The sequence below is a fragment of the Lethenteron reissneri genome, chromosome 20 (genome assembly GCF_015708825.2).
Source record: "Lethenteron reissneri isolate LAM-NWPU_2019-01 chromosome 20, ASM1570882v1, whole genome shotgun sequence".
NCBI lineage: Eukaryota > Metazoa > Chordata > Hyperoartia > Petromyzontiformes > Petromyzontidae > Lethenteron > Lethenteron reissneri.
This window is the reverse complement of record NC_083798.1, coordinates 16,554,616-16,580,922: the sequence shown is the minus strand read 5'-3', so window position 1 is coordinate 16,580,922 and position 26,307 is coordinate 16,554,616. Positions and strand designations below refer to the sequence as shown.

At 42.6% G+C, this 26,307-nt stretch overlaps 1 protein-coding gene across 4 annotated transcripts; it reads left to right on the top strand.

Moving 5' to 3' along the window:
- Positions 1-985: 985 nt before the first annotated feature.
- Positions 986-25,898, top strand: ANKH (ANKH inorganic pyrophosphate transport regulator). 4 transcript variants are annotated; one of them, XM_061555173.1, is made up of 13 exons: positions 986-1,104; positions 4,351-4,479; positions 10,699-10,915; positions 11,463-11,581; positions 13,208-13,291; positions 13,577-13,744; positions 15,680-15,814; positions 16,966-17,058; positions 18,175-18,270; positions 19,965-20,094; positions 20,956-21,079; positions 21,516-21,615; positions 22,045-25,898. In XM_061555173.1, the coding sequence occupies exons 2-13, from the start codon at positions 4,378-4,380 to the stop codon at positions 22,156-22,158; spliced, it is 1,482 nt and encodes a 493-aa protein (XP_061411157.1). In that variant the 5' UTR covers positions 986-1,104; positions 4,351-4,377; the 3' UTR covers positions 22,159-25,898. The 4 variants fall into 4 exon arrangements, with proteins under 4 accessions (XP_061411157.1, XP_061411160.1, XP_061411158.1 ...); XM_061555176.1 differs by having other exon boundaries at positions 1,065-1,083; XM_061555174.1 differs by lacking the exon at positions 986-1,104 and adding an exon at positions 3,404-3,571.
- The last annotated feature ends 409 nt before the right edge of the window (positions 25,899-26,307 follow it).

The following is a 26,307-nucleotide window of genomic DNA, read 5'->3' as shown; positions in this document are numbered from 1 at the left end:
AAAACATAATAAAATAATTCTCACGACGTTTCGGCCACAACACAAGCAGCCGTCCTCAGGCGAAGACCAGGTCTGTCGGGGCGACAGCGTCTAAATGAAACACCACCACGCTTGGAGCGTCTATTTAAGCTGGGTTGGAAGGGGGGGGGGGGAATGCGCCTTGACAAAAGAATCTGCATATCAAGAGGAATTTAGCATATTTATGGGAAATGAAGGAATGCGACTAGTGCTACTTGTGAAATGCGTAGGAGGTGGGCGGGGGGTTTTCAAAGTCATATTATTCCCATGCATTATGCAGGATTAGCAGCATCAAAGGGAGGGGGTAGGGGTAGCATTAATAAAGGGAAGGGATGTTAATAGTATACTATTAACATTCCTTCCCTTTATTAATGTTAATAGTATACTATTAACATTCCTTCCCTTTATTAATGCTACCCCTAGCCCCTCCCTTTGATGCTGCTCATCCTGCATAATGCACGGGAATAATATGACTTTGACAACCCCCCGCCCATAATATGACTTTGAAAACCCCCCGCCCACCTCCTACGCATTTCACAAGTAGCACTAGTCGCATTCCTGCATTTCCCATAAATATGCTAAATTACTCTTGATATGCAGATTATTTGTCAAGGCGCATGGAAATTAAAATAATTATTTCTAACCTACACATTCACAAAAATGACAGCTCAACATCAAAATCACGACTCAGGTGGCACGGGAGCAGGCTCAGAGTTCCACATACGCCCGATAAAACAGACGAGTCTTCAATTTTTTTTAAAAGTGGGGACGAATTGGATATTCGGAATGTGCCGCAGGACGTAATTCCAGCCCTCTGTGCCAGGTGAACTATGCATATGACACGTGGTTGAGATTAGAGGGCCCATAAATGAGAGCGTGGTGTTAGAGAACAGTGATATTAAACTCAATCCTTGGGCTGATAGGGGAGCCAGAATGTTTTGCGTGCCTTTTATGGATAACAAGAACTGTACGTGAGAGGTTTGGCATCGCTAAAAGTCTACTTAATGTTTTTGGCTGATGCCCGCAAAAAGAGCAGCGTTGCAGCAGTCGAGACGACCGCCGACGGTACAACAACACAATCCCGAGGTGTTTGTCACAGCACACACACACGCAGTCACATCCAGTCACACACACACACAGCACACACACACAGTCACATCCAGTCACACACGGTCACACACACACAGCACACACACACAGCACACACAGTCACATCCAGCCTCACTGCTCCACACACACACAGTCACATCCAGTCACACACAGTCACACACATACACAGCACACACACACAGTCACACACACAGTCACACACACAGCACGCACACACACAGTCACATCCAGTCACACACACTGCTCCACACACAGTCACATTCAGCCTCACTGCCCCACACACACACAATCACATCCAGTCACACTGCTCCACACACACAGTCACATCCAGCCTCACTGCTCCACACACACACAGTCACATCCAGCCTCACTGCTCCACACACACAGTCACATCCAGCCTCACTGCTCCACACACAGTCACATCCAGCCTCACTGCTCCACACACACACAGTCACATCCAGTCACACTGCTCCACACACACACAGTCACATCCAGTCACACTGCTCCACACACAGTCACATCCAGCCTCACTGCTGCACACACACACAGTCACATCCAGCCTCACTGCTCCACGCACACACAGTCACATCCAGCCTCACTGCTCCACACAGACAGTCACATCCAGCCTCACTGCTCCACACACAGTCACATCCAGCCTCACTGCTCCACACACACACAGTCACATCCAGTCACACTGCTCCACACACACACAGTCACATCCAGTCACACTGCTCCACACACAGTCACATCCAGCCTCACTGCTGCACACACACACAGTCACATCCAGCCTCACTGCTCCACACACACACAGTCACATCCAGCCTCACTGCTCCACACACACAGTCACATCCAGCCTCACTGCTCCACACAGTCACATCCAGCCTCACTGCTCCACACACACACAGTCACATCCAGCCTCACTGCTCCACACACACACAGTCACATCCAGCCTCACTGCTCCACACACACACAGTCACATCCAGCCTCACTGCTCCACACACACACAGTCACATCCAGCCTCACTGCTCCACACACACACAGTCACATCCAGTCACACTGCTCCACACACACACAGTCACATCCAGTCACACTGCTCCACACGCACACAGTCATATCCTGCCACACTGCTCCACACATACACAGTCACATCCAGCCACACTGCTCCACACACACACAGTCACATCCAGCCTCACTGCTCCACACACAGTCACATCCAGCCTCACTGCTCCACACACACACAGTCACATCCAGCCTCACTGCTCCACACACACACAGTCACATCCAGTCACACTGCTCCACACACACACAGTCACATCCAGCCTCACTGCTCCACACACACAGTCACATCCAGCCTCACTGCTCCAGACACACACAGTCACATCCAGCCTCACTGCTACACACACACTCACATCCAGCCTCACTGCTCCACACACACACAGTCACATCCAGCCACACTGCTACACACACACACAGTCACATCCAGCCTCACTGCTACACACACACACAGTCACATCCAGCCACACTGCTCCACACACACACACAGTCACATCCAGCCTTCACTGCTCCACACACACACAGTCACATCCAGCCACACTGCTCCACACACACAGTCACATCCAGTCACACTGCTCCACACACAGTCACATCCAGTCACACTGCTACACACACACACACAGTCACATCCAGCCTCACTGCTCCACACACACAGTCACATCCAGTCACACTGCTCCAAACACACACACAGTCACATCCAGCCACACTGCTCCACACACACAGTCACATCCAGTCACACTGCTCCACACACAGTCACATCCAGTCACACTGCTACACACACACACACAGTCACATCCAGCCTCACTGCTCCACACACACAGTCACATCCAGTCACACTGCTCCAAACACACACACAGTCACATCCAGTCACACTGCTCCACACACACACCGTCACATTCAGCCTCACTGCTCCACACACACACACTCACATCCAGTCACACTGCTCCACACACACACACTCACATCCAGTCACACTGCTACACACACACACACTCACATCCAGTCACACTGCTACACACACACAGTCACATCCAGCCACACTGCTACACACACACAGTCACATCCAGCCTCACTGCTCCAACACACACAATCCAGCCACACCACCACACACACAATTCAGCCACACCACCCCCCCACACACAATCAAGCCACACCACACCCCACACACAATTCAGCCACCCCCCCACACACAATTCAGCCACCTCCCCACACACAATTCAGCCACAACACCCCCCCACACCCAATTCAGCCACACCACCCCCCCCCACACACACACAAACGCACAACAAACTCGCATCCCACAGAGCCCAGCCCACTGCTGTGAGGATTGACGCAGCTGCCACGCTGCGCAAGTGCCACCCCATCCCTGCCCCCCAGCAGCTGTGATCGGGTAGACAACAACAATAACAACACACAGGCACACGACAGGGTGGTGGGCTGGAGGCCGACGGCTACGACACAACAAGATGTAGAGAGAGAGAGGGCAGAGATATAGACAGACAGATAGACAAAGAGAGAGACACAGACACACGGGTTTGAAAGATTGAGGGAGGGAGGGCTTCATGCCCAACGTCTGCGGCGTGGGGTGGATGGGGAGCACAGAGCACGCAAGGAGGGGGTGGGGGATGGTGGTGGTGGTGACACACGACGTAGCAGACAGGGTAGAGAGTGAGAGAGAGAGGACAGAGATAGACAGAGAGAGAGAGAGGGCAGATATAGAGAGAGACACACACACGGGGTTGTGAGAGATTGAGAAGAGAGGGCTTCATGCTCAACGTCTGCGACCGGCGTGGGTGGGTGGAGAGCACAGAGCACGCAAGGAGGGGGGGGGGACACACGACGTAGCAGACAGGGGAGAGAGTGAGAGAGAGAGGACAGATATAAACAGACACAGAGACACAGACACACACACGGGGGTTTGTAAGAGATTGAGAAGGGAGGGAGGGAGGGAGGGCTTCATGCCCAACGTCTGCGACCGGCGGCGGTGGGTGGAGAGCACAGAGCACGCAAGGAGCAGTAGGGGGTGGGGGGGGGTGAGGACAGATATAGACACGCAGACACACGGCGGAGACACGAGGAGCCAGACAAGAGAGAAGGAGGTTCCGTGTGAGGAGGAGACAGAGAGAGAGAGAGATCGAGAAAGCCGCTGCTGCTGTTGTTTTTTCGCAGTCCCCGTGAGCTTCGTGGGCGTGTGGCATGGGTGCCGTGCCGGGCTCCCTGCTCGGGGACTACTGGCCCCTGCTCAGGTTCCTCGTGCCCCTGGCCGTCACCAACGTGGCCACGGACCTTGGAGAGCAGGTGACTTGCTATGTGACATGTTTTAGAAATGTTGAATAATCTCGTTGAGCTGGTGAGCGCTCGGGGATGTGGGATGTGTGATTGGTGGTGCCGTGTTGTGCAAGAATGCACGCCGGGCACGGTGGGTTCTTGTGGGCCAAGTGTGCTGGACAAATGGTGGAGGGTGATGATGGGTGGTGGTGGTGATGGCGATGTTTATTGATGGTGATGATGATGATGGGTGGTGGTGGTGACGATGTTTATTGATGGTGATGATGATGATGGGTGGTGGTGGTGATGGCGATGTTTATTGATGGTGATGATGATGATGGGTGGTGGTGGTGACGATGTTTATTGATGGTGATGATGATGATGGGTGGTGATGATGATGATGGGTGGTGGTGGTGATGGCGATGTTTATTGATGGTGATGATGGTGATGGTTGTGATGTCGACGTGTGTTTATTATGGTGGGTTTTGTGGTGGTGGTGGTGATTGTGATGCTGATTAATTCGCGTTGATATTTACGGTTATTTTGTTGTTATTTTTTAAACATCTTGGTTATGACTATATTTATTCTTTGATATAATGATATTGTTTGATATACTGATATTTTTTTATATACTGATCTTGCCGAGGATGACCTTGTGAAAACGTTCTAGATTGCAATTCTGTACATGATGAGCCGTCATCAATAATTTTTCATATATAACGATCTTGACATGTACCTTTTGCCCTGTGTGTATGTGCACAGGGCTATGTATGGTAGGTGTTGTGTGTAACACTATACAACTGTGTATAATACATGAGGTCTATTATAGTCACTGTACTGTGTTGGTAAAGCCCTGATGTCAGGAGCCTCCCCGAGGCCACCCACATCAGTAATGCGATGTTCATCCCTTAAGACATTGTGGCTTCTTAATAAACAACCACATTTATAGTGAAACAGCTGTGTACATAGTCCACATAGTACTGCTGTACATCATGCAGTGCCGGCAATACGCCACTGTATAGTATAGACTGCATACAGGACAGTGAAGTACTGTACGGCAACGCATGCAATATAGCGTAGGCCTTCAAATATTTCATTCAAATGTACTTTTTTCTTAATATAAAGCGCTGCATTGTGTATTATTCACACTGGAAACCGATGTAGACCCGCACAGATACAGTGTCGGCACACGCAACGCTAAGCAAATCAAAAAAATGCTTTAACATAACGGAACCTAAAAGCAGAGGCTGGGCAAATTCCTCTTTACAGCTGCCAATGTCATAAGCCGGCAAGCCAGAATTTGAAACGCTGTTGCATTGGCACAAACACGTAACGTACATTAACAACGCAGCCATTTGTGGATTTGAGATGTGATGGCCATGGTTGTTTGACCCCTTTGGGGACACTGAACGTCCCAGGTAAGCGGTCTTTGGAACGGCGTTAATATTTAACCTTTAGGCAGGGGCGGCTATGTGCTTGGAGATACACACACACACACATGTCCTCCGTGTGTCTTTGTGAGTCATTATCTGCTTTGCACAATTTTATAGGCATCGACAGGCGAAGAAGCCGGGACACCACACGGTGTTGTTAGAGTGGCTTTAAAAGTCTGAACGCTACGATCACACATTTACACGACTGCTAAGCCATGGAAACAGCTGCACGAAAGCACATTCGCAGACTGCCACTCCGCCTGGAATGCACCACACAAATGTTGCCTATCTCATGGAAGACAAACTAATGAGTACAATAATGCTCTAATCAGTATTTCTGTGTACAGTGGAGATCCCCTTATCCGCCGTCTCATAGCTCGTGGCACAAATATCTGCAGAAAATCATGTTAGTCGCCGATGTGCTCATCCTATTTATATTTTTGGTGTAAAATGTGTCATTTTTATGATTATCCACGGTTGAGTCACGCAGTTGTGGTGTCCCAGAAGCGCAAAATTAATTATATTTGTGTTTACTCTGGTTCTTTCGGTAAAGTCACGTAGGTGAAAATTAAAATAAAATTAAAATAACTAAATTAAATCACGACGTTTCGGGCGCAACACAAGCATCCGTCACCAGGTGGGGACAACCACAGCGAAAACAGTTGCTGAGGCATGCCTCAGGTATACCTCAACAACTATTTTTGCACCTGATGACGGACACTTGTGTTGCGCCCGAAACGTCGTGATTTAATTTAGTTATTTTAATTTTTCTTTTCTTTTATTATTATAATTTTTATTTTCACCTACGTGACTTTACCGAAAGAACCAAAGCGTATGGATCCTTGCAGTCACGAAAACTTCAAATCTATAATTCTATTTGTGTTTATTTGCAGATAAGTGTGGATCTAAAAAAATATTTTCAAAGATTGGTAAAAGGTAACGGTAGAGGTGCAGGCTCTGCAATTCCGTGTTTATTCCACTGATGACTGGAGCAGTGTTCTTCATCTAATTTTCGGAGAGGGGCCACTTTTGCCAATAAGAGAGTGTCAAGGCTGCCACACATTTGAAACCATTGAGATTGCAAAGAACGCTGCTCTAGTGGGTATTTGGCCTACTCTTCTACATTGGCAAGACATCTTGGAAGAGGTAGCAGTACCCATACTTTACCCCACATTACATTGTCACAGATGGGGGTGGATAGAGGGATTCGCCAATAGCAACCCGCACTCACATATTGATTCCATTTGTGGGGTCTGGGTAATAACATTTAAACCACATTTTATATTATTTCCAGCATAGGGTACTAGGTGTCCAAGATGCTGAAGTGCAAAATAAATTGCCCCATTCTGGTCAGCTAACTGTCCCCATTTCCCCCAAAATTGAACACATTTTGGGTACATAACACAATATTCATAAGCGTTTTGGAGAATATAAGTAACAAAATTAATAAGCAGACAATGTCTCATTCGCATATCTGTCCAACATAAAAACTAAAAGTACTTTTTACACATTACATCAGCCATAAATATGAGGCATGTCACCAGCATTGGTTTGCTATTTAAACATTGAATGTCAAAATTGGCCCAGAGTTTGCTTGTGTTGAACCAATGCTGCTGAAATTATGCGCTCCAGAAAGGCCATGTGGCTGATGAGATGTGAACAAATATATATTTGTTTACGTGGAGGAACAGATATGTGAAGCAGCCATATCCGCTTAATAGATTTTATTACCTTTGGGTAGCAGCAGATGGTGGTGAACCAACATGAAGCACACAATACTTGTGACTAAATGTCCATGTCCCTCCATCACAGCACGATTACAGACACCAAACAGATGCGGCCATTAATTCTTAACATACATCCTGTTCTTAAAATTCGAAAGATGGTGACCTTTGTGGATTATGCATGGATCTGCTCTGTAAATTGTTAATTTGTTCTGTTGGTGTCTGGTATGTCTGCTGACTACTTTTTGCTTGCATGGCATTACTGCAACATATAACACATAAAAGCATGACAAGTTACCAACCCTTACCTTACCACTAAGACCAATCCAAAACACTGTAGAGTAGGTTCTTTTGTGGAACATTTGTAACTCAAAGTGCCCTGGCGTTATCCACTTTAATCTCGTTTTAATAATAAATGGATAATATAGGCAGCACACAGTTATAAATTGCCACCCCTAATTCTAAGAAGCTTTTGCAAATGTTATTTACATTTTTTTTAATTAATAGGATTATGCACGTTACCACGCACTGCTGCCCTTCAGCACATGGAACATATTGTAATAGTGCTGATCCATTTTTAGATACCCTCTTCTGGGTCTTAAGGTTAAATGGCTTATCCCCAGAGCTTTGTTGCTTAGCAGTAAGTCATTAAGTGGCTAAACATCCCTTTTTTATTAAACCTAGGTTATACAAGGCCTTCATATACAGTATATGAAAGACGGACATGTACTTTACAATACAGTTTACTGTATTCACTGCTTGAATGTACATCTTGGGAAGCATTTGCAAGTGGTTCTTAAGAAGCTTACTTGTCTAGTTTATCATTTAGACCTACTAACTAATGACAAACAGTAGATTATAAGTAAATACATTGAAACAAATACAGTTAATTAGATCAACAACACAAAGTTACTTTATCTAAATGTGTGTAAGCCTGCAGGCTCTTTGAGCAATGTGCTGCTTAAATTATGTTGGATTACCGGTACACTATTCCTGAAGGCACAAAGGCTGTGGACTAAAACATTAAATTTTAATATGGAGAGAGTGACTTTTCTCAGTGGTTTTTTTATGAGTGGTGTGCGCCCGATTGCAGATTGATCCAATTAAAAAAATCAGGATACACATTTTTTAACTATCCCAAGCATTTTATTTCGAATTCATCCATAAATCGGAAGTGACATTATTTATATCGCGCCACTTTCGCTGTTTTCCCGCAATAGAACTAGTGGCATGTGGCATTGGGTGACATCATTATTGTCAGCAGAAAGACATTTCAGAATACTACACAATGGGAGTGATTCAACATCTGAAAACGTTTCCACACTGGCTTACTATAAAATATTTTTTTTGCTAAATTAAAGCTGGCATTTTTGTTTTTTTTTAGATAACAAAAATTCCCAGTTATCTTCCAATTGTCTTATTGGTTATACCATACTCTTTGGTTCTTTCGGTAAATTCACGTAGGTATAAAAAAATAATAGATCACGACGTTTCGATCGCAACACAAGCAACCGTCATCAGGAGGACAGCAGTCCTCCTGATGTGTTTGTTTCACACCTGATGATGGTTGCTTGTGTTGCGATCGAAACGTGATTTATGATTTTTTCCACCTACGTGACTTTACCGAAAGAACCAAAGGGTACGGATTCCTGCAGTCACGAAAGCTTCAAATCAAGATTGGTTATGTCACGTGGCAAAGCAATAGACATTCAAACCTTTTAAGCTCACGGTGCATTTCCTTTTGTCAAAGAACTTCCTCAAGATATCAGATCACAGAACTACTTCAGAGGTCACTTAAATATCACTCTTTATACTTGCTAAGTGAAACCTTTTAATGCCCTTCAAAGAGTGTTCATCACATGTCAATGAACCAAAATGCTTACGTTTCAGAACTGGAATAAGCCAAATAAAGTAAAACATTTAATTTAACATGATTTGTTTTTTTGTGCGTACTCACTTGTGACCAGGTGGACACTATCAACTCGCTACACTTAAACATCAGTAGAAGCTTGGATTTCACTGCAGGATTATAACGTTCATTGGAAAGAGCGGGGGCATTTGAAGACAGTGTCACTGTATGCAAGTTTGAATGCCTGACCTTGGACATTACTTGTGATAAGCGTATTGCTGCCTACAATGGCACTTTATATTTATATTACGTTAACACATTACACCTGCCAATTTAATTTAACAGAATCATTCATTATGGATGACATATGAAAATGTAAATAGTAACACCCATGAACAGTGCTGCTATATTAAGATGATTTGAGTGCAGCATAATGCAGAGTTGGAAGTTTACATCCTCGTTTATTTAGTTACGCGCACATGCCAGGCATTGGCTAAGTGATTGTCAAATGCAATCTTTATGCCATTATCTCATTCAGGCTCACTGACACCTAACTTGATGAAATGTTGCACACCATGAGTTTAATTCTAACGTGGGAATGCAAATGACGTTTTAGAACAACAATGTAAAAAATGCAATAAAACATTTTCACATTGTATTGCTAAACAAGGTAATTGATGGAATACATCAATATTGTTTTGGAAAACTCTTAGCTTATGAAAGTTTCCAATTCTTAGCGACGTTAGGGAATTACAGATTAAGCTGTACGCAAGTTTTGAGCCATCAGTGAGGCATATTCTTAATACTCCGCTCTACTTCAATGCATGGAGAAGTTCACTTTATTGTGATTACACCTACTTCATATGTTTCTTCAGCGAGTAATTTCAGCATTGCTGTTTGTCAACGTCGGTGTTTAAAGTGTACAAATACTGTTGTCCTGTCCACCGTGTACTCTAAACGAGAAGTGCACCTGAGAGGCAGTAACTCACCGCACCCAATTTATTTGTTTGTTGTGTGTTTTATAAATGTATCATAAATAACTAATCATTGTGTATGCATATTTCTGCATATTATATAATAAACTTTATATACATTTGTTTTCTCAAAATGATTTTCTCCCTCCAAAATGTTTAGCTGAGTGAGACAACTGCTGTTAAACTAAAACAAATTTGAGTAAAATTTGTATATGTGTTTGATACTTGTGCATCTACACCGCATGCCAAAAAAAAAATCTGTTTTGCAGGCTTTGAATCGTGGCATCGCGGCGGTGAACCGCAGCTCGGTAGAGATGCTGGCCAGCTATGGGCTTGCTTACTCTCTCATGAAATTCTTCACGGGGCCCATGAGCGACTTCAAGAACGTGGGGCTGGTGTTTGTGAACAGCCGGCGGGACCGTGCCAAGGCACTGGGCTGCATGGCCACGGCGGGCGTGGTGGCCGCCCTCTTCCACATGCTCATCGGTCAGCAGAGGTGTCAGACTATCGTAACGTTATGATTGGTCAGCAATGATTAGAAATGTCGGGCTCCTCGCGATGATGAGCTGATAAGCTAGAGTTGAATAAACATTTGTGGTTGTGAATAATTAGTCTTTCCCTGAGTAATACGTTTGACACATGTACGGTAGTTCTCCTAATGTGATATTAAAGTGCTAAAATAGAACAATTTAACAAGCAAATTAATAAGTCGTCTGTGGTAAAGTGTCAGTAATGTGTGGGTTGGTAATTACATTCTCAACATTTAAGGAAGAGTTTATATGCATTATTAGATAATAACTAAATGGGAACTAAATATCATTTGGATCCTAAGTGGTTACTTGAAAGCAATTGCTGTGATGTAATTTCTTAAACTTGAATGATTTTTATTGAATGTTTTTTTTCCTTTTGTAAAATTGTTCTCATAACGCCTAAATGTTAGATTTTGTGTTATTTTTCTGAAAAAGTCGGCATAAATATAATTTGTCTGAAACCAGTATAATTTATAGGAATCTAACTTTTCCACCTTTTGCAGCCTATACGGATATGGGCTACTACATCATCAACCGCCTACACCATGTGGATGGGGTGGTGGGCACGAAAACAAGACAGGCTTTTCTGTACCTCGCCGCCTTCCCGCTCATCGATGCACTGGTGAGCAGTGGAGGTCCTCTCATTAAGATGAGAGAGTTAGCCCTTGTCATCCCTTCCCCCTTAAAAAAAGCTAGCCCGTTCCTCATCTGGCTTCCCTTCCTTTTCATAACCGGTTTGGCTTTGCTGAAAGTGTGTACATGCATCACAACGTGATGTAACATTGTCCCAATAAAAACATATTTTAAAAAATGTGAGAGTTATAAGAACCTTCAGCCAATGCGTGTTGGGGAGTTATGCTTTGTGGTAATGAAGACCTATTCTATATTTATGCCTGAATCTCTTGAAAATATAAGCCGTAAATGTATATCCCTTTGTCATTTTACTACTGGATGGGAGCCTTTCCATTCCGTGTCGGTCATGGTAGTTGTTTGACCATACTGCAACACGCTGGTCAGTGTGGGTTGGTGAAGGGCGGTTTACGGGAGTAGGTTAGGTACCATTCACCACCGACTTTAGCCATGGCTGGGAATATAACTCAGGAACCAGATTCATATTGCAGTCTGCTACTTAAAATAAGATGTATTGTTTAAATACACCTCTTTTTTTTCTCCGTGCACCTCCCTCAAGCTCCCACAACGTCTTGCATTTAGACATTAAATAGAAACAAATTATATATGTTCTCAAGCATAAATGCTTGACATTTACAATTGGCGTTCACTTCGCAGAATTTCCCGGAGTTCCATTATGTTTTGAAATAGCGTTCCCGGCCTGGCAAGCACATCTCATCCGGCAGAGGCATTCAGCCACCCACCCACCCATGACAGCCCCAATATATACTGATCCTCTGTCCCATATCTTACAGAAATGTTCCCCTGCTACATTTGAATGTTAGATGGTCATCGACTAATTAATTACGCTCCACAATCAAACAATAACCAATTAATAAAGCTTAACAATTGGACATGGACTGCATTTAAGTTTTTATAGTTCAGCATTTTTAAGTTGACTGCCAAAAGGAAAAGTTACAGAAAGCGTGTTTCATGTAGAGAAGCCATTGTGTATGTTTGACAACCACTTTACATTTACACATGGAATTTTTGTAAACAATACCAATGTCACACGACCTTGTTCTATGTGTCATTCTAATAGTAGGACTCTGTTTTATGATGATAGGACTTCAGTGTAAAGTAAATTTAAATAATAAATAAGTAGACTGCATTCCTCTGATGTTGATTTTATTCTACATTTTTTTTACCCAAGTTATCCCATTTGTTCTGCATCAGAAAAGAATGCTTTGGAACTCATAGAGCAGAACATATTCCCATGGAAGAGAACAGTACGGGAAAAGAAATGTCACAGAACTGATCATGAAAACTCAAGTGACCTCTTCTCCACACTCGGGGGCAGCATTTTCACATCTGTCCCACTAAAGAGTAACGTTCGTTACACGACAGTCAAATTGATACTTTTCATTCTGAGAGCTTGAATTTTGCCAAAAGAAGTGTAAACCAAATTTAATATAATGGATTTTATTGTCAGGTCATTGGTGACTGGGCTGAAACAATAAAACTCACTCCACTTGAGGACCCAGGATTTCAGCGGTGCCAGCTTAGCATTGAGACATAGCCACCAGGCCAACTTCCTATGCTGTTGTTTTGACTGCTGCCCTTCGCTTGTACTGCTCAGGCATGGACGCATGCAGGAATCCTGCTCAAGCACAAACACAGCCTGATCGTGGGCTGCGCTTCCCTCTCTGACGTCTGTGCCCAGGCGAGAGACCCCTTGCATAGCACACCCCACTCGGCTATGCCATCACTTCATCCCAGCACATCCTCGTTGCTCTACAGAGACGTATGCAATGTGCATGTGCGGAATTGATTTTGACACCTGCCCACTTGACCCATGTGTATAAACAAAGCACTAAAATCGTTCAAAGTTTTTTTCCTTGAAGATATGTAGTAAACCCCACCACGACAGCCTGCCCCCATACAATACATGCGTGGGCATTGATTTTGTGGGCGATGTTTTCCGTTCACATGACCTCGTCCTCCCCAGGTGGTGTTCGTGGCTGTGTTCCTGCAGAGTCGGCTCGAGTGTGCTGAGCCTATGCTAATCCCAGTGCTGGCACTCTACATGGGCTCACTCGTCAGGTTCACTACGCTGTGCCTGGCGTACTACACCAAGGTGCACCACCTCCTCCCGCAGCGGGCCGGCGCGGACACGGTGAGTGTGGCAGTGCCGGGCGTGATAGGGGGGCGGCAGGCAAGGCGGTATCACTGCACGTGGCATAAAAATTGCTGACTTGTCCATTTTTGGCAAACTTGAGTTGTGCCAACTATCGCTTACCTGTTCAGCTATGAACGCATTAATAACGTCTGTATTGTCTGCGTACGTGTTCTTCTTATTACCTGATGTCAAAAAAGTGATGAATTCATTTGCTTGGGGACGGAATATTTACATCATTACCAAAGGTTGCAAGTTCAGTGATATCGTTCCACTATTAAAAATAATCTATGCCTTGAGTTTCCTGGCTGGGTGCTGGCTAGTCTCCTCCCCACCCCAACATTGACTCTTGTTAGTGGCTGCGGACCATTGCCAACGAAACGGTGGAAGAAGTTCGGAAGCCATATAATAGCGACAACGAAGAGATGGGAGAAACGAATGCAGAAGACTGACACGGTTAATTTAAAATTGCTCTAATATAAAAAAAATGTGCATCCATAAATATAATTGTTTTGCCAGATTATTCTTTAAATACTGGAGAATATTAACAAAGCATCACAATGCATATTATCTTGGCATTTTATTGAGTTAAAAGCTGATTAATTTTAGTGCTCTGAGTACAGGTTTGTGAGAAGATTGAAAATGAAAAGCTGTCTCATTTTATGTTGCAGAACAATGGGTTCTGTACTCGTAATAATGGCAATTGTTCTTGCCCTGCTGCCGTCTAAAATAATTTGGACAACATTTCTACCCTTTTTATTTGCTCGTCTAAAACAATGGTGTGTGCATTACACAAGCATTATGGTGATGTCATATCACATACAAGTCATGTTGGAAGGACCTATGGTCCCAATCACACATTTTTCTATCGACAAATCACATTTTGCACAAATAATTGTACGTACTTCCAGCCTGTAGTAACATTTTCTGTCTGACGAGTATCTTATTACTTACAGAGTTAGAATTGGTTCAGTAATAATATGTCAAGGAAGAGTCCCACCAATAATTATTTTGTCCCAATACGTCTATGAAGTATTTGTTCAGGGCCTCATCATGGGATATAGTGCTCCAAGCTATATTTGTTGTTGACAGCAATCAACAGACACATGGAGCTTGGACTAAGTCAAGGACAGGGATTAAACCGTGGGTAGGGAAGTCAAATAGGAGATTAGTGAATTCTGCCAAGCCACAGCGGCAAGGCTGAAAAAATAATCTAATGCTTATTATTCAAGATAGTTTTCTAGAGCAAGCCAATGGTACATTTCTAAAAGTATACATTCAAATAACAATTTGTTTTTCATTAACTAAATTAGGGAAAGTAAACGAAAAATCTACTAGCATTGTTATTTAAATATTCTACACTTGTCATTGCTGAGTTTGGGTATTACAGATGTCTATTGTTCCCTACGCTACACTGACTATTGTAATGTATTTAGCCTTAGTCTGTTTGACGCTGATTTTGCCTCTGAACTCAACATACAGTTCTACTCACAGGAGCTGTGCAAAATATAAAGGGGCACATGTCAAAAATGCATGATAAAAACAATCAAGTACTGTAATATGTCTTCGACCTTATATTATAATGTTAATAAACATATTTAATAAATAATGTCTTTACTCATTAAACTGTCAGGATTAAGACTAATTTTCAGGATGGTTCCACTTTAGGTCTTTAGCTAATTCTCTTTTTGACCATTTACGAGTGTTTTATTGACTTAAGGAAAGCAAGTGGGCTTTGGCAGGACACATCGCCACTGGACTTGAATGGTGACAGAATGGCATCCAAGGCAAGGAACCAGCCTTGCCGAGGCTGATTAATGAAATCGATTGATAAATATTCCCTGTCTATAGATGATTGCCTGTCTTGACTGTTGGGGAGTTGGTGTGGTCTCAAGTGAGGTGACGTTGCTCACGTCTGTGTGACTGTGCCTGCAGGGTGAGGCAACCGTGCGCAAGATGCTCAGTTTCTGGTGGCCACTGGCGCTCATACTGGCCACTCAGCGCATCAGCCGGCCAATAGTCAACCTGTTTGTCTCTCGGGACCTGGGGGGCACGCATGCTGCCACGGAGGTTGGCAGCCTAGCACCTGCACAGCTAATGTACTACACAACCTTACACATGCACATTACAATGTTTTATTACTGATGCAGCTGCCCGGTTAATTTTCTTATATTTTTTTATGACACTAGCACTGCCCGTACATTTGGGTGGGATACACGGCCGGGGTGGAGGGTGGGTGGGGCAGGAGGCGTGACATCAACACGCACGAACCTAACTCAACACTGGAATGCAGAGCAGGGTCATCCATAGTGGGGTGCAGGGCCCGGGGCAAACCGTACTGTGTGGGCCCTCCGACGCATTCATATATAACCGGAACGACAGTATTACATTTGACACCATGATGTCGAAAAGTGCGAGGCCCGGCGCGGTCACCCCAATTCGCCGTTCTCTAGGGACGGCTCTGGTTGCAGCTGACGTCATAACGCAGATGTGCACAATGACGTCAACACTGTACATTTGCCCGCCTATGCGCCAGCCAGCAAAACTTTTTTGTAATAATATAGTGTCATTATAAGTACTAGTTTACTCTCCTTAATAAGTAGGCATGTATCGATTCATGATTAAAATCCTCTATATTCTTACGATAAATGCATTCAATCATGTGTGTTACGTTTATTGTTTTTGCTTTTGTGTATATAATGTGTAATGGCTTCACTTAAATGCTATGGTCACGAGATAATGAACACACTTCACAATGGGAAAAATTAACTTGAATCCCGACTCGACATTAGTTAATCCGATTGTTAATTGTGACATTCATTCCAATAACGCTAAGGTATTGTATATGTAACACATTGTATTGTCTTTGAATGATATACACTTTAGCTGAAAAAACTGTGGTAGATCACAATACAATTGTCTAATGAGGTCAATTTAGATGTAAACTTCTTTTATAAACTTGTAATATCATCGAATTCTTAATTGCAAAATGCGGATTAAACTTCCAGATACAAATGTTCATAAAATGTCTCATTCTCCTGTGAAAATCACTGCAAAGTGGTATGATAACTTATCATTCCACATCGGCATTAACCGTTCTGCAACTGAGAAAGCAAGAGATTTCACAAATAATTTCCTGAACGTTATTAACTGACGAAAGCCGTGCTGATGCTGCTAACGTCTCGTCGCCATCTCTTGTTGTTTTTCCTTCCCTGGGGCAGGCGGTGGCGGTGCTTACTGCCACATATCCCGTGGGCCACATGCCATACGGCTGGCTCACCGAGCTGCGTGCCCTCTACCCCGCCTTCCACAAGGTACACGGGAAGCCTATGTTGTTTCTATACAAGCTTATAAAACATCCACAACGTACACGGGAAGCCTATGTTGTTTCTATACAAGCTTATAAAACATCCACAAGGTACACTGGAAGCCTATGTTGTTTCTATACAAGCTTATAAAACATTGCCGACGAGTCTACGAGCAACCTGTCTACCCCTCACCCAATCGGGTTCCTCAAGATGTTATCGCACTTTTGTTATGTAATTTAAAAAAAAATTTTCTAAGTTTGATCCCAATTGTGCTATTGGTGTTAATTCCCGAGATGAAGAATCCATTCACAACATCTTGCAGAGCAGTGCAACCCTTTTGTGTTAGGGAACGGCGCACAGGAGCGAATCTCAAAGAGGTGCATCTGACGTCTGTTCAAGTGACCTCTGTTCCACGTAGTTGGAGGCAGCACTTCCCCACCTGCCCTGCCACTGAGAGTGATGCGAATTGCATCGCAATGAAACCAATATTTTCACAGCTGGAATTGTACCAAACTTAAGTACAGGACCAAAGTTATTTGGTAGTTTTTGTGCAATCATTGGTGATGTGCGCTGAGATCATCAACTCGTTACACTTGAGAACCTGGTTTGATCACAGATGGCTGCCTAGATTCAAACGTAAGGTCTTGAAGATGGCAGCTCAGCGCTCTGACCATGTGAGCCGTACACGTGACAATGAGTAGTTGTATTTATTGACTTGGAACAAATTCTAGGACATACAATCCACTTGAGATTTGTACATCACTTGATTTCTACATTTAGGAGCTCTCAAATTTGGTTTAAACACAGAATGTGATGGTGACTTGGCTGATATAGTTCATAACTTATTTTTGTATTTGCAAGTATTGTCATGCAAACTTGTGATATCAATTGGAAGAGTACCTTTTTAATAGACATCCTAAGTTTTTGTTTTAATGTAGGTCATGTGTGGGACTCTTTTCATTTGGGTATTTACATTCCTGATCAGATTACAGCTTCATTTTACATGTTGATTTTCTTTTACAAAAATGCTAAATGGAACAGTTAAATATATTTGTAAAACCACAAAAAGGTTAAATCTAATACAGCGATCAGAATATGAACGTATGTTTGGTATGTTTTCAGAGCAACCCAAGTAACAAGTCAACATTGACAAGTTGTAACGTCAACCCAGCCAAAATAAAAAACTTCACGCTTGTCTGCCTAGCGATCTCTTTCACGGTGAGTGCGTGAACACCCCGCCGCATGGCTGCAAGCTATTTTCATTTGTTGAGCACAACTTGCCTTAATGCGTTTATAATGAGGTTTTCGTTTCTCCACTGAAAATTGGCTATGCATCGCACGAGTTGTGGATTCTTTTCTGCCCACGAGCCAAACGTCTCTGTCTGCATTTCTAAAGGCTGTCTGTCCCTTTGTAAATGTTGAAAAATCTAAAACATGTTTGTGCATGTTTATTAAGTTAAGGCAGGTAGATAACATTAGATTAAATATATTTTTTCAACATTCTGTGTACTTAAAATTACTTGATGTGACCCAGGTGATCCCTGAACAAGACGCAATGTTTTAGTCTCTCAATGGGTTTATTTAATCTACTGGTTACGTAAACGATTACGATTTACTTGGCTAACATCAAAAGTGATAAATCTGAAAAACTAATTTGCAGATGTATTTTGGAGAATATCTGCAGAATGAACAATATGAACACGATAGTTATACCTTTACCAGTATTCTTATACATAACCGCATGCTAGCACCTTCAAAACGTACCTTTATGAGCTAAATTACTCTTCTAAAGGCAAGAAAATGCATTCCAAATGCATGGTTGGCCAGAGTGCTAAATAAGCGCCTGTAAGTGAGCAAATGTATTATGAATATATCATTCTGAAAATACAAAAGTCTATTTATCCACATGAAAATAAAATAACATCTGAATACATTAGGCTCATGTATGTTTGCTATTTAATTTCCCATAAAATCCTCCAAAAGAGTACATAATGAGTTTTTTTGTTCAGATTTACTGCTGTGTGAGTCACATGGTGGTCTTGTAGTGCTCTTGACAATACTATCTAGCAACCAAGCAGTTTTGTTTAAACAGGTCTAACACTGCTGATGAGAATCTGAAAGTTGAAACTGATTGAGAGTTTTCCTACTTAAATAAATGCTGCTTGGTTATGGACTAAAATGTTGCGTTGATTGTTTATGATTTTTTTTTATTACCTGATTAAGTAAGTTTTCTAAGTCTATAAATATGTAACTTCATGTCATTTACGGTTCTTTGTCAATCCACCACTCCATGAAGGCCTCCCCACACACTATGTCGGGCAGGAGGGTTATTTGACCATACTTCACCTTTCTGGTCAGTGTTGGTTGGTGAAGTGGTAACCCAGTGCTGGTTCAGATGTCACTCACGACTGATGTTAGGCATGACTGGGGTTCATAACACAGTTCACCAACCCCTGCGCTGGCAAGAAACATGTGAAGTTGACTATAATCAGGGCTTAATTTATACCGGATCTGTCTGGGTCTGTGATCTTGAAAATATTTCCTCACCTTACGCACCATGTCCAGTGTACCCACGTCTTATATATGGTTGTGGCTACTAGTCAGATGTCTACTATCGTCTGCAGGCAACCCCTAAAGTATTCAGTGACCAATTAATCCCCCACATTAATGCAGAAAATGAATCGCACTGCACTCCGACCCTAACTGTGCTTTTAAACGATGTTAGGCGTAGAAAATACCGGCTTACCAAGCCAGTATTTAATTTGTGTCCATGGATGCTATCATCAATCGTGAATTTGCCCAACAATGATAAACTTGCACAAATGGAAAGGTAAACATTGAATAGACGCTGGTGTGTGCGTGTCATTGTAGAGATCTTGTTGCCACGTGTGTGTGCTGTGAAATGTACACAGCTGTGCATGGTGCTCTTCTGGAGCCCGGGTCTCCCCGATGGGATCCTGGTCACCTTCATTGGGGTAGACGACGCCTTCGCCAACAGCTGCATCATTCCTCTCAGGATATTCTCCTTTTTTCCGTTCCCAGGTAATATTTCCAGTAGCTCAAGCTCTCTGGCAAGTGGTTGTCTAACAACCCTTTCAACAGGTTGGGATTCAGAGCTCTTAAATTCTCACGGAATGTTTTCCAAGGTTTGCTGGTGACCTGGAGTAGGTGGCACGTGGCTAGTGGCCACAGTCAAAGCGAGAGGTGTGATGGATGTGATGTGCCGAGTGCATAAAAATTAAATGTGCCGCCGGAAAGTTTCAATGTACTTTGTATCAACCTGTATCAACCCTGGCTGTGGTTTTAAACATTTTTATTCAAATACTGGCATGTCTAGCTTAATGCAATAGTGTGCTATATTAGATGTATCGATGCATAGGAGTTGCATTTCACGATGCATGATGGTATTGTAATTTTGGCCATGGACATGCTCATCAGTGACAAATTTATACGACATTTAGAACTGAATGTTCCATTCGTGCTGTATTATCACAACATGTTTACCATCAAACATTTACCATGAGTTATGTGACACTTCCCTGAGGCAATTTCAACCACCTGTAACTAATCTTGTTGTATTATTGCTCTCGACATGCTTTTGGCCGCTGGGGGAGGAGTAAGGGAATAGGTGAAACATCAGCTTTTCAGTCAGCACATGAAGTCTGAGAGCATGAGCAAATTTATTTTAAAAATATATACACTGCACGCTACTTACCATTGGCCCCAAGGAAATACATGCACATCCATGAAGCGGTGACATGGTCGCCTTAGAACATGAACACCTGGCAGCATGATAATTACAACGTTGCTCATCTGGCTCTTCGTCTATTTATCTCTTGGTGTCTTTATCCGTAAGTCGTCGTTCACGTCACCCTGAGTGGCGGTGTGTGCTTCTTGCGGCAGTGACGGTGAGGGCGCACCTCACGGGCTGGCTCATGACTCTGAAGCAGACGCGGGTGCTGGCACCCAGCTCCATCCTACGCATGATCCTCCTCATCACAAGCCTCCTGGTGCTGCCCTACCTCGGGTGTGGTATTCACAATGGGTCCCTTCCTGGTGTCATAGAACAGGGGTGCAATCTTCATGCCTATTTACAAAGCCTTTTTTAAGCAAGTATTGGCTCATAGTACAGAGTTAGACTGATGGCCTTAATCTAAGTTGTCTTGTGGTTGTTGTTGTTGTTTGACTTGCATCCCCACTGGGATTTTTGCACACAGCGTTGGTGTACGGTGATTTTTTCTGCAATATTTTGCTGTCTTTTCTTGGATTTTCTGTTTGCAAAATATTAACTGCACATAAACATACTTTTTCATATCTTGCCTAGAAATGGAGGCAATAGTGGCAGTGATGTAAGAGGTCATTGTCAACTCGAGTGCGGACCATATGGAAATTATATTGCTGCTGCTGCTGATGCTGCTCGTGATGATGCTGATGATTGGGGCGTGCGTGCTGTGCTATTGCAGGGTGCACGGAGCCCCGTTAGGTGTGGGTTCCCTCCTCGCTGGTTTCCTCGGGGAGGCTGCCATGGTGGCTCTCGCTTCGTGCTACGTCTTCAGGAAAGAGGTTATAAATGAAACGTATATCTTGCTTACAAAAGTGTAGGAATAAACGTCATTGAGGAATGAAAAACACTTGATTATGCTGAGGTTAAAAATATGAGTGTGTAGGCACTAAACATGTGCAATAGAGTACGTGAAATTTATATTTAGCATTAAAATGCAGCCTTATCGCAAGACACTGTATAAAAACAGTTGGAACATTTGTTTTATAGAGGGAACGTGGTAGTCATAGACAGGAGAAAGCAAGGTCTTGAGCCTGAAATTGAACAGGGTCAGAGAGTCAATAACATGACTGGCTAGGCAGAATAAATTTCCAGACTATGGGGTTTCGTCACAAGATTTAGAATAATCTGAGATAAATGTGTATGTAATCAATGCATGTGTAAAATGTGTTTCGTGCATGAGCCAATTGATGCCTTTGTTTGTTGAACAGAGACATGAAGCACTGATAGATGGAGAGAGCATGGGCGACGGCGAAGGCGATGCAATATCTGAGACCGTGGTCATGACGGACGAGTCCGAAACGAGTGAGGACGACTACCTGTAGCCCCGGTCTTGCTGACACTGGGAAATCACCTGATGGGCCGGTCCATAGTCACTCCTCTGCTCTTACCCCCAGTGCCAGTGCCCGCTACCCTCCGTCACCTGACCCCCATCCCCCGAGATTTCCGCTGTAGCATAAAGGTCATGGCGCATGCCACACAACTACTACAGAGAGACTGCTCTATGTGCTGCTGGACCTTGTGTGTGCTTTGTAAAACTCTTTCGGAGACACAACCAAGACCTGACAGTGAAAATTACGTTATTTATTGGAGTTACATTCAAGTATTTTCCATGGACCAGAAATACACAGTTTAAATACTAGCAGTCATTGAACTATTATAGATTTATGTTGAACTCATGCAATGGCTCCAGAGATAATTGTCAAATATGTTAACGTGTTGAATACATTTGGTTGCTTTGATCTGAGATTGGCCGATTACAACAAATGTAGACTGTCAATTGTGGGAATGAAGGTTGTGAGAATGAAAGTACTTTTGCAGAGGACCATGACAAATTGAAGCAGACAAATTGGACATCAAAAATGTAGAACCATATTTAAATTGTCTGCTGGTGCAATTCCCCGTGCCATGGAGTTGAATTGATTTATTTCACCATCGGTTTAAAGCCGTCATATTGAGGAACATGACAACGGAAACTACACAGTACTTGGTAGGGGTGGGAAGAGGGCACATCTTTCAGATTCATAGGTATCTAAGCGACAGCGTCCCCAAAATGCATCTGAAGAAAGAATTTAACTTTTGTTGGATAAAGAGGATTTAAAGAGCTCCCGATGCTCTCTAACCACGTGAAAAGTCTACGTGACCATACTTGCCAACCCTACCGCTTTAAGTGGCAGGCTGCCAATGTGTTTTACCATTGCTGCAAACCAATTTTCAAAACTAATCATTTGAAAGCTTTATATATAACAAAAACCTGTATTTTTGGACGTTTTTTGCTTTGGAAATCGGTATGCGCTAAAACCGTTTAAAATTCGTCAGCCTACCATGTACATGGGTACGCGAGTTTGCATTCCACATGCAACATTCCATAGGCGTAGTTTACAGCTTCACACCATTGCATATGTAGGCGGAGAGCTTCCCGTGTAGCTATGCAATTTGCTTGTGTGTGGAAGGGGCCTTCCATTTTGCCCGAGTGCCATGGAGAGGATTTTGCAGCAAATGAGAGATTAATGAATGCTTTGCAGTTTTTTCTGTTTTCAGAACAAAGGCGCTGATTGACAGTTAAGGTCACAGTGCTGCATTACATAAGCATGGCCACCGAAACGTTTTTCAGGCCAAATACAATTGATTTCTGAGGCCCAGGGCAAATTCCCCACATACTCCCAACCCCCCCTAGCCTACCCCTCTCTCTACAAGCATGGTTATAGGGTGACATGTTCAGGTTTGTAAGAGTGTTGGGTAATCCTCGATTTTGTCCGGTCGCCACCTGCATGTGAAATTTGCAGAAAGTGATAGGTATTTAAGTTTATTTGCTTGTCACCATGTCCAGAAACAAATATTTGCTTTTGGAGTGATGCAGTTCAAAAGTTAAACCAAAATGTCTCCCCAAACACCAGTTTCAGCTTGGGAACAAGCAGTTATTTGCTTTTTTCTACATCACCCACCTTTGTTTCGTCTTCTATCTATGCTGAAGTTCTCTTTGCCCATCAGGATGGTTTTACATGGCACTTGTTTCCATGTATTTAATTAATACACAATAGCTTATATCTGCATTCAGTTATAATCTTTTAGCCAAAATGTGCGGTGGCTTTTTCATCAGTATTTTAATTACAATATAGGCCATGTGCAGATGTTACTTTTATGCAATATTTTGCTACTGCTTGAGTCATGCAGTAACTTTGTTGTCGTTGGTGTGGGAGTGAGCTCTTAGCTTTACTGCTATTGCTGTGTATCCATCTGGGATAGTTTTTTGGGAGAAGAAATCATTTGTGTATGAATGGCTCTATCCCAGTTGAATTGGCACTCAAAATGGCACAAATGCCCTATATGAAACTGGCCCTGCACATTGTCTAGCAACTGAACTCAGCTCACTCCATATGTGCATTTTCACTCGGTTCTTAAGTTTATCAGTATTTTTTAAAGTATAATGTCCATGCGCCCTTTTTTGTTTTAAATCCAGAAAAATTATGAATTTAATGAAAAAATAAGAAATATAGTTTAAAATCACTCAAGCCAACAGCAAAAAAGGTCATGGAGAGTGTGTGTGTGTGCTTGTTGCTGGAGTGGTTACTGTATATTAAAATGTAAAATACTAAATAATACAGAATGTAATCTAAAGTTGAATGCACATGAATGCAGCACCGAGAAACGGTTCACTTGTGTTGAGAAAGTTTGTTTTAGGTCTACAATCGGTTGTTTGATGGTAATGAGAAGGAAATGAAAATGGGATTCGTTGTTTTCAACATTGTTGCACTTTAATTAAATGTATTTGCTTTGCACAGTATAAAGCCTCCACATCAAACTGTCACCTAAGGTTCTCAATTGCACAAGAGCTAAATCTCGAGAAACTTATATGTGATTGGGGTGTAGCTTATGGCTTTGAATGCAGTTTTGAGATGGGGATTTAACAGAAATTCTAACCAGATTTTAGTTCACAACAACGAGCATCACCATTATCAGGGCCAGATTTATTTTTAGGGAGGCCTGAAGCTGTTGCAGCTTCGGATAAATTCAATGTATTCTCCTTACTCTTTTATCACCAGCCATGCTTTTGATGTCAAACACTCAATTGTTATTACCTTGGTTATTTTAGTATTTTTACATTTGATATGCGAATTGTGTGGCCGCATAAAAAAAATACTATTGTATTTCAGAACATACTGTAACTGGTTTGGAATACACGTCGTGATCCTGTGGAATTAATTACTTATTTACCTGTCAGGTTATGTCATGGAGATAGTATTATCTTCTTGGTTCTTTCGGTAAAGTCACGTAGAAGGGAAATAATAAAATAAAATGACGCTCATTCGGACGCTGTCTTTCTGACAGCCCTGTTCTTCACCTGAGGATGGCTGCTTGCGTTGTGGCTGAAACGTCGTGAGAATTGTATTTTGTTTTATTTTTATTATTTTATTATTTCCCTTCTACGTGACTTTACCGAAAGAACCAAGAAGATGAATCCCTGCAGTCACGAAAGCATTAAATCGATAGTATTATTTCAGACATTGTAAAGAAGTACAGATTTTGGGAGCCTTTCAGAATCCAGGCCCTGGGATGCATCCCTTAAAGCCCCTCTGATAATGCGGCCCAAACCATCAGCATTTGACAAGTAGGACGATGTGTATTTTTTTGGGGTAGAACATGCTCAAGAAGAGCCATCTGTTGAGCAAGTTGGCACGGTCGTTGAGCGCACAAGGCCAATCGCATTTTTTGTTCCCACAGTAATATCCATCGATTATATTTAAACATGTCTATTACATCTTGGGCTTCATGCGTTTAGGCTTTTGTATGCCTGATGTTTGATGCGGAGACAAGTGCATCTCTGGTATTTGTGCTTGAAAAAAAAATCTAGAAGTGCACTACATTGTTTTAATCTTATTGTTCGCATTATTTTAATGTAATACTGATGCCTTTGTTACAGTACTGTACATAAGAACAAATGTAATATGTTCTCCTTGCGGGTAATTTATTCGGTGTTATTTATACAAATATAACTGATGGACCGATAACCGATACGTTATTGACGTGATTTGCATTTCGAGTAAATTAAAAAAGCTGACGTGTGTTTTGTGTGTTATCAAGGCTTATCGAATTTCAGTTGAAAGTAGACTTAATTATCCTTAAAAAAAACATCTATGCTGAGCAGTGTCATCCTAAAGTATTACATAATTTAGGATGACACTGCAGTATTACTCTGCAAACATGTACAGTATCACATTCTGTTCATGTTTGCAGAGGCTGTTGCATTTTGTTGCATTCACCTGTGTGCAGAGGTTCTGCAGCATGTACAGTGTGGTCCAGATGTCCTGTGACCCCCATTTCATTCTCGAAAACTTTATATTTTTAACAGTAAGGTTTATTTTAAAATATAAATGAATATTGAAAGGAAAACAATGTTTGGAGTCAGTTATGGGAAAAAATGTTTGGAGTCAATTATGGGGGGGGGGGGAACACAAGACATCTTGGCCACCCTG

Coding starts and splice junctions, on each gene's coding strand:
- ANKH (XM_061555173.1), top strand. CDS start 4,378: ATGGGTGCCGTGCCGGGCTCCCTGCTCGGGGACTACTGGCCCCTGCTC. Junction 11,582..13,207: donor TCCCGCTCATCGATGCACTG/GTGAGCAGTGGA, acceptor TGTACTGCTCAG/GCATGGACGCATGCAGGAAT. Junction 20,095..20,955: donor CTCCTTTTTTCCGTTCCCAG/GTAATATTTCCA, acceptor TTCTTGCGGCAG/TGACGGTGAGGGCGCACCTC.